Genomic DNA, 8,771 nt, shown 5'->3' with positions numbered 1-8,771 from the left:
TCCTGCACGGTTTAGACCAGTGTCTCCCAGTCCTGGTCTTCAGGACTCTGTCCTTCACGGTTTAGACCAGTGTCTCCCAGTCCTGGTCTTCAGGACCCTGTCCTGCACGGTTTAGACCAGTGTCTCCCAGTCCTGGTCTTCAGGACCCTGTCCTGCATAGTTTAGACCAGTGTCTCCCAGTCCTGGTCTTGGGGACCCTGTCCTGCATAGTTTAGACCAGTGTCTCTCAGTCCTGAAATGCGGGACCCTGTCCTGCATAGTTTAGACCAGTGTCTCCCAGTCCTGGTCTTCAGGACCCTGTCCTGCACGGTTTAGACCAGTGTCTCCCAGTCCTGGTCTTCAGGACCCTGTCCTGAATAGTTTAGACCAGTGTCTCCCAGTCCTGGTCTTCAGGACCCTGTCCTGAATAGTTTAGACCAGTGTCTCCCAGTCCTGGTCTTGGGCACCCTTGTCTTACATGGTTTAGATCCAGCTGCCTGTTTGCAGGGTGTACTACGGTAAAAACGTGGCCGGCCATCAGGACTGCAGCTCAGTAGGATAAGTCAGAGTGTTTGGGGTGAGTCTTATTTTTACTTATAAACGTTTCGGTACTGTTAAACGACTCGGTTCGGTTCTCTGAAACCGAACCGGAACCATCTTCAGCAGAACTACGTCACAGTTGCAGCTAGCATTGATGGTATGCTAGCTGTTCATGCTAACAGCATGCTAACTAGTAATCCTGGACACGTGTTTGTCAACAAGGACTCAGAAAAACGGGATTTTTTATGTTTAAAGACATGAAGTTGTTTCAACAAAGACTAGTTGGCTTCTGTTAGGTTGAGTTAGAAGAGATGGAAAGGAGGAGGTAATCACATATCTGACATAATATGAACGACAGAGTCATCCGCCAGGTGGCAGCTGCAGTCAGCTGGTCTTCACCTGGCAGGTGAGTCATGAACACTGGAGACACTGTTTCTGTCTTTCATACTACAGGTCTGTGTCTCATGCTGCAGGTCTGTCTCTCATGCTACAGGTCTGTCTCTCATGCTACAGGTCTGTCTCTCATGCTGCAGGTCTGTCTCTCATGCTACAGGTCTGTGTCTCATGCTGCAGGTCTGTCTCTCATGCTACAGGTCTGTGTCTCATGCTGCAGGTCTGTCTCTCATGCTACAGGTCTGTCTCTCATGCTACAGGTCTGTCTCTCATGCTGCAGGTCTGTCTCTCATGCTACAGGTCTGTCTCTCATGCTGCTGGTCTGTCTCTCATGCTACAGGTCTGTCTCTCATGCTACAGGTCTGTCTCTCATGCTGCAGGTCTGTCTCTCATGCTACAGGTCTGTCTCTCATGCTGCTGGTCTGTCTCTCATGCTACAGGTCTGTCTCTCATGCTACAGGTCTGTCTCTCATGCTACAGGTCTGTCTTTCATGCTGCAGGTCTGTCTCTCATGCTACAGGTCTCTCTCTCATGCTACAGGTCTGTCTCTCATGCTACAGGTCTGTCTCTCATGCTGCAGGTCTGTCTCTCATGCTGCAGGTCTGTCTCTCATGCTGCTGGTCTGTCTCTCATGCTACAGGTCTGTCTTTCATGCTGCAGGTCTGTCTCTCATGCTGCTGGTCTGTCTCTCATGCTACAGGTCTGTCTTTCATGCTGCAGGTCTGTCTCTCATGCTACAGGTCTGTCTCTCATGCTACAGGTCTGTCTCTCATGCTACAGGTCTGTCTTTCATGCTGCAGGTCTGTCTCTCATGCTGCAGGTCTGTCTCTCATGCTGCAGGTCTGTGTCTCATGCTGCAGGTCTGTCTCTCATGCTGCAGGTCTGTCTCTCATGCTACAGGTCTGTGTCTCATGCTGCAGGTCTGTCTCTCATGCTGCAGGTCTGTCTCTCATGCTACAGGTCTGTCTCTCATGCTGCAGGTCTGTCTCTCATGCTGCAGGTCTGTCTCTCATGCTACAGGTCTGTCTTTCATGCTGCAGGTCTGTCTCTCATGCTACAGGTCTGTCTCTCATGCTACAGGTCTGTCTCTCATGCTACAGGTCTCTCTCTCATGCTACAGGTCTCTCTCTCATGCTACAGGTCTGTCTCTCATGCTGCAGGTCTGTCTCTCATGCTACAGGTCTGTCTCTCATGCTACAGGTCTCTCTCTCATGCTACAGGTCTGTCTCTCATGCTACAGGTCTGTCTCTCATGCTGCAGGTCTGTGTCTCATGCTGCAGGTCTGTCTCTCATGCTGCAGGTCTGTGTCTCATGCTGCAGGTCTGTCTCTCATGCTACAGGTCTCTCTCTCATGCTACAGGTCTCTCTCTCATGCTACAGGTCTGTCTCTCATGCTACAGGTCTCTCTCTCATGCTACAGGTCTGTCTCTCATGCTACAGGTCTGTCTCTCATGCTGCAGGTCTGTGTCTCATGCTGCAGGTCTGTCTCTCATGCTGCAGGTCTGTGTCTCATGCTGCAGGTCTGTCTCTCATGCTACAGGTCTCTCTCTCATGCTACAGGTCTGTCTCTCATGCTGCAGGTCTGTGTCTCATGCTGCAGGTCTGTCTCTCATGCTGCAGGTCTGTGTCTCATGCTACAGGTCTGTCTCTCATGCTGCAGGTCTGTCTCTCATACTGCAGGTCTGTCTCTCATGCTGCAGGTCTGTGTCTCATGCTACAGGTCTGTCTCTCATGCTGCAGGTCTGTCTCTCATGCTACAGGTCTGTCTCTCATGCTGCAGGTCTGTCTCTCATGCTGCAGGTCTGTCTCTCATGCTGCTGGTCTGTCTCTCTGTCTTCCAGGTCTACATTACTTCCCCGGTCACAATGATAACTCCTGCTTTTGATCTGAGCCAAGACCCAGACTTCTTGATCCTCAGCATCCGAGTGCCCTACACCAGAACATCAGAGTTTGACCTGTCCATCGACGGCAGGGACTTGAAGTTCTATGCGAAGCCCTACTTCCTGAGGTGTGTTTGTGAATGCAACCGTTTCATTCAGGAATGTTGGGTGTATGAAGAAAAATCTGCATCATACATGTTTATAGTTCCGTGTTGAATTTTTTATTAATGTGTATTTCTCCTCAGATTGTCTCTTCCTGGAAGGATCGTGGAGGACGGGAGGGAAAAGGCCACGTTTGACATTGATAAAGGTAGGATTGCTGATTGGATGATCAGTGCGCATGCGCTGATCAACCAGACGTGTTGCTTTATGAGATGAGAAAATATCTGCTGAGGTATTTCAGTCAACAGATGAATGGACTGCAGGACATTCTTTAAGTCTACTTAAAAAGATGATTCATCAGGTTATTTTTGAGAGATATGCAACTTTATAAACGATATTGATTTTTCTTTATAAATATCACACATTGTGTATGTAATGCTTTGTTTGTATAAGTTAAGGTAACTCTACTTGTAAGTGTTCATTATTAGGCATACAAGCTTTGCTTCTGTCTATTTTGTTTTTGTTTTTTTTACTTGATTGTTTTTTTTTTTTGGAAATGGACAAACTGATTGGTACTGATACTAACTAACTAACTAACTAGCAGTCATGTTCATTTCTGCGTATGTTCACACTGCTTACACTGTTATTTGGAAGTAGTTAAATACGATTTTTCCTCCATGATTCCTTACAGCAGGTTGCAGACATGCAGTTAACATTGGGTACAGTTACATGATGTTTATGTATTCAGAATTAATAATTCGGAATTAAATAGTTCGGAATTAACATATTCTACTACGAGTTTACATGAAGATAATAATTCCAAATGAAGGTTTACATGAAACATGTCCTCACTTAATTCTTCTTTAGAGCGGCGGGTTGGGAAGGGTTCTGATTGGACAGAGGGTGCAAGTGACGTATGACGTATACCGCAAATAAACAAAGTTGGCTCCCTGCTTCTCGTGTTTTCAGTCGTAACTTGTAAAAACTACATAATAAGAAACAGTTTCGCCGCTTTTTTAAAAAAATTATAAATGTGAAGTAGCAGCTCAACACCAGCATACTACTTCACTTCTGCAGCAACTGAGAAGGAGAAGAAAGATAGACCACCGAACACGGGAGGCAAAACAACGCGCATCATCGGGACAGAACAAGGTAACGAGCATGCTCAGAACGACCAGAATTAACTTAAAGCGGAATGAAGGTTTACATGACAGAGGAATTATATAGTTCGGAATTAAAATGCGAATAAACCAGACACTTTTATTGGAATTAAGTTTAATTACGCATAAAAATTAGCATTAGGAATTAAGTGTTTACATGGTTGTTTCTCATCAGTTTAAAGTGGAATTAACTTTTATTCGGAATTGAACAGGAATTAAAAGTCCCATGTAAATGCAGGGAATGTGGTTTTCCAGCATAAAGGTTCTTTCATTTCACATCCTTGATTCCTTCGCTTTGTACCTCCCAGAGACCCAACAGGTGGTTTACGTCCCTGTAGCATCCTGTTAGTCCTTCTCTGCTCCTGTAAATCTAGTCTGGATGGACAAACCGTCCAAACGGGGACTCATATGAGCGACTTGGCGTCTGGTTCTCGTATAAGCGCCTTGGCGTCTGGTTCTCGTATGAGCGCCTTGGGGTCTGGTTCTCGTATGAGCGCCTTGGCGTCTGGTTCTCGTATGAACGCCTTGCGTCTGGTTCTCATATGAACGCCTTTGCGTCTGGTTCTCGTATGAGCGCCTTTGCGTCTGGTTCTCGTATGAGCGCCTTGGGGTCTGGTTCTCGTATGACTGCCTTGGCGTCTGGTTCTCGTATGAGCGCCTTGGCGTCTGGTTCTCGTATGAGCGCCTTGGCGTCTGGTTGTCGTATGAACGCCTTGCGTCTGGTTCTCGTATGAACGCCTTGGCGTCTGGTTCTCGTATGAACGCCTTGGCGTCTGGTTCTCGTATAAGCGCCTTGGCGTCTGGTTCTCGTATGAACGCCTTGGCGTCTGGTTCTCGTATAAGCGCCTTGGCGTCTGGTTCTCGTATGAGCGCCTTGGGGTCTGGTTCTCGTATGACTGCCTTGGCGTCTGGTTCTCGTATGAGCGCCTTGGCGTCTGGTTCTCGTATGAGCGCCTTGGCGTCTGGTTCTCGTATGAACGCCTTGGCGTCTGGTTCTCGTATGAGCGCCTTGGCGTCTGGTTCTCGTATGAGCGCCTTGGCGTCTGGTTCTCGTATGAGCGCCTTGGCGTCTGGTTCTCGTATGAGCGCCTTGGCGTCTGGTTCTCGTATGAGCGCCTTGGCGTCTGGTTCTCGTATAAGTGCCTTGGCGTCTGGTTCTCGTATGAGCGCCTTGGCGTCTGGTTCTCGTATGAGCGCCTTGGCGTCTGGTTCTTGTAAAGCGCCTTGGCGTCTGGTTCTCGTATGAGCGCCTTGGCGTCTGGTTCTCGTATGAGCACCTTAGCGTCTGGTTCTCATGACGTTGTAAAGAGGGGTATTTGGAAAAACTGTGAAAAGGTGGAAAAGAAGAAAATGTTTCTGGATCAGCGTTGAGCAGAAACCTGTTTCTCTTTCGAGGCGTTTAATCCAGATTAAAGCATGTCTGATTGACGGTTTCGTACAACACGGCGGAGCGATGCTGGACCAGCAGCCATGATTGATCCTCGGGGCGTCTTTGCTCGGTGCTTCAGCCACTCAGTCAGGGTGAATTAGCTTAACTGATCATGTTATTTCAGGCCCACTGGAAGCATCTGTAGTGACTCCAGCCTGCAGGCTAGCAGCTCTTATCTGGGAATCTCTACTGTTAGCGCGGTGCATGACTTCCTGTCTGTAATCTGTCTTTGTCTGTTTCTGATGAAGTCTTTAAAGAGATCCCGCCGTATAATCTGCCACATCCATCTGCCTGCAGCTAACGCGCTGCGTCTGCAGAAGATCTGCTAATGAGCGATCATTAGGATCCCTCTCCCAGCTCTCCATCCTCCTGTAATTCCTCAGCTGAAAGCCGAATCACCGGAGTGCTTTACGATTTCCTGAGGTGACCATCCGATTATCGCTGCAATGAGGTGGAATTGTTCAGGTTGTCCATCGTGGTTGTCTCAGCTCTTCATCTGGGTGTGAGGCAGTCTGATCAGCAGCTCTATGTCTAAAAACACATTTATCCTGTTTTATTTCTACTCTAATAACTCTCCAAACTTGTGAATGATCATGTTTGGTGTAAACTGTACTGGGATCTGTACTGGGAGCTGGGGACTCTGGTGTTATTGGTGCTTTTCACAGACTCAGGTTGAGAATAAACCAGCATGTGAAGGTCTTCTATCAGGCATGATTAACCCTCAGTGTTCTATGTTGCTGTAGGTCTGTTCACCCTTCGGGTTCCTAAGGAGACTCCGGGGGAAAAATTCGAAGGGCTTCAGCTGCTCACGAGCCTCCTGGCTCCGAAAGGCTCCCGTTCAGCCAAACCCCTGGTGGAGGAAATGAGCGCGGGTACGTTTTAGATGAGAACTGCGTGGTTTCAGCTCCGGTTGGGGAATAAATTAAGCTGGAATCCTTTTGTTTCTCCAAAGTATGCAGTGGAAGTGCAGGCGACGATGAAGAGGAGGAAGAGTTTGACTGGCAGGTTGAGCAGGAAGTTTACGTGGAAAGATCCGAGGAGGAGACGAGGGCAATGCAACTGTATGGTTTTGGAAATCAACGATCCGGAGTGTTTGCACGGCTCCAGGTAATGTTCCTGAGGAAACGCGTAGACGTGGAGCTCGGGCCGCACGACTTTCTAAACCTGCTGTGAACTTGTGGGCAGGAAGAACTTGGCGACGTGATCGACGTGAAAAACCCAGAAGGAACATCGGCGGCGGACAGACGGCGGGCTCGGCTGGAAGCAGAAGCATCCGCCTTCTCTGCAGATCATTACCTGTGAGTTACAGTACATAAAGAGAGCTTCCAAACTGGAAGGTTTTACCACTAACACCAGTATGGCGCTGCAGGGCTGATTTGTTCGAGGACGAGGAGATAAAAGTGCTGCTGAAGTTCAAACCCTGGTGGACGACGCTGAGCTCTTCTACAGAAGAAGACGGAGGATCTGGTGAGCTGCAGACTTGTCTAGTCCAGCATTTAAGCAGGCAAAATGGGTTTTCTGGATGCTGTGTTCTGCTGGGCAAGTTTACTTTGCCAAGGGAAGCATCATAGGTATAATGCTCCCCTTGATGTTCTGGATTTTAATTTTGTTTTGTTTTATAATAATTTGTATTACAAAGTTTGTACTGCTGGACCAGACCGAAGAGGGACAAAAAGAGAATCGAAAAGAAGAGAAAACAGCTGCAGACTTTAAGGTCACTTCCATGCTGCATGCTTTGGGAATGGGTTGTGTTAATTTCTATTGCTATTCGAGACATTTTAGTGGAAGTCACAGTTTTCTATCGTCTGTATCTTTACTTTTTTTTTTTAAACCGTTTTGTGTGATGAGGCTGAAGAATAGAGATACTTTGATACATACCACAAGTTCAGTCAGAGGCAAATGTTTAAAAAAATAGGACAACACAACATGAAATAAAATAACTATAATAAAAACTACAACAATAATAAGAACAATTATAGTATATCTAAACACAGCAGCGTCTTTAAACGACATCATACTGATTGGGACCCAGGATAGTTCATCAAAAATGTCCACATTAAGTTCCTCCATCTGTCCTCTCGTCATGTATGATGAGATTTTTGTTGTTATTCAGAATCTTTTGTGTGGGGTTGGACAGATCCGCCTGTCCCTCTGCTGGACTTGGTGCTGGATCAGTTCTGAGACGTACTGGGAGACTGGTCCTTAAATCCCTCCTGTGATTCCTGACATGATAACAGTGTTTGTGCAGAAAATGAACCCCATCGTTCAGGATTTTCCAGCCCTCCAGTGTTAGAAACATGCCTGCTGGATGCCGTTGGACCATCTGGACCTGCAGAGAGCAGCGGCCAGTCCGGCCGACTTCCAACTGGAAGAATTAGGCAGAAATTAATTTCCAGTCAGCAGAAGCTTCCAGTGCTTCCTGCTGATGTCCTCCAGAACTCCCAGCTCCTTCGTCCGATGAGCGGACGGGATGTTGAGTGGAAAAACCTTCATCATATGTCTGTGGTCAGATGAGTGAATTGCCTCGTCTGCAGGTCATCCAGCTCTGCAGACGTCTGATAACCAGACGTTAATGTGAGTCCGGTGTGTTGGTGAGGAGATGCAGACGCTGCAGGACAGCAGATCTGTGAGACCGAGCTTTAAACACCAACAGGACGTTGCAGAGATGTTCAGCTGTGTTCAACCTACAGAAGCAGCATCCTTCCAGGTTCTAACCGGTTGTCAAGGAGATCCGGATTTCTGTCCATGTAGAATACTCCGTCTGGTTTTAGTCAAGGACAGAAATCCACCAAGCTACTGGTCTGGATGGTCTGGATCCACTCAGTGTGGACGTGGACCTGGTCTGGATTCATCCACTCAGCGTGGACCTGGTCTGGATTCATCCACTCAGCGTGGACCTGGTCTGGATTCATCCACTCAGCGTGGACCTGGTCTGGATTCATCCACTCAACGTGGACCTGGTCTGGATCCACTCAGCTTGGTGTGGACATGGACCTGGTCTGGATCCACTCTGCTCGGCGTGGACGTGGACCTGGTCTGGATCCACTCAGCTCGGTGTGGACATGGACCTGGTCTGGATCCACTCAGCTCGGTGTGGACATGGACCTGGTCTGGATCCACTCAGCTCGGTGTGGACATGGACCTGGTCTGGATCCACTCAGCTCGGTGTGGACGTGGACCTGGTCTGGATCCACTCAGCTCGGTGTGGACGTGGACCTGGTCTGGATCCACTCAGCTCGGCGTGGACGTGGACCTGGTCTGGATCCACTCAGCTCGGCGTGGACGTGG

At 48.2% G+C, this 8,771-nt stretch overlaps 1 protein-coding gene across 1 annotated transcript in view; it reads left to right on the top strand.

Annotated features, from left to right (window-relative positions):
• Positions 1 to 512: 512 nt before the first annotated feature.
• Positions 513 to 8,771, top strand: part of shq1 (SHQ1, H/ACA ribonucleoprotein assembly factor) — a gene marked incomplete at its 3' end in the record, with an annotated part of 41,687 nt that continues 33,428 nt past the window's right edge. The window contains exons 1-7 of the mRNA XM_079242857.1: positions 513 to 556; positions 2,754 to 2,920; positions 3,038 to 3,102; positions 6,227 to 6,355; positions 6,436 to 6,590; positions 6,669 to 6,781; positions 6,853 to 6,950. Of these exons, the coding sequence (XP_079098983.1) occupies positions 2,778 to 2,920; positions 3,038 to 3,102; positions 6,227 to 6,355; positions 6,436 to 6,590; positions 6,669 to 6,781; positions 6,853 to 6,950 (703 nt within the window). The 5' untranslated portion in view covers positions 513 to 556; positions 2,754 to 2,777. The remainder of the gene's footprint in view (positions 557 to 2,753; positions 2,921 to 3,037; positions 3,103 to 6,226; positions 6,356 to 6,435; positions 6,591 to 6,668; positions 6,782 to 6,852; positions 6,951 to 8,771) is intronic.

This window comes from Telmatherina bonti (assembly GCF_933228915.1).
Source record: "Telmatherina bonti genome assembly, chromosome: 6".
NCBI classification, from domain to species: Eukaryota; Metazoa; Chordata; class Actinopteri; order Atheriniformes; family Telmatherinidae; genus Telmatherina; species Telmatherina bonti.
Note: the sequence above shows the minus strand (reverse complement) of the source record. Positions and strands in the feature narration are given on the sequence as shown.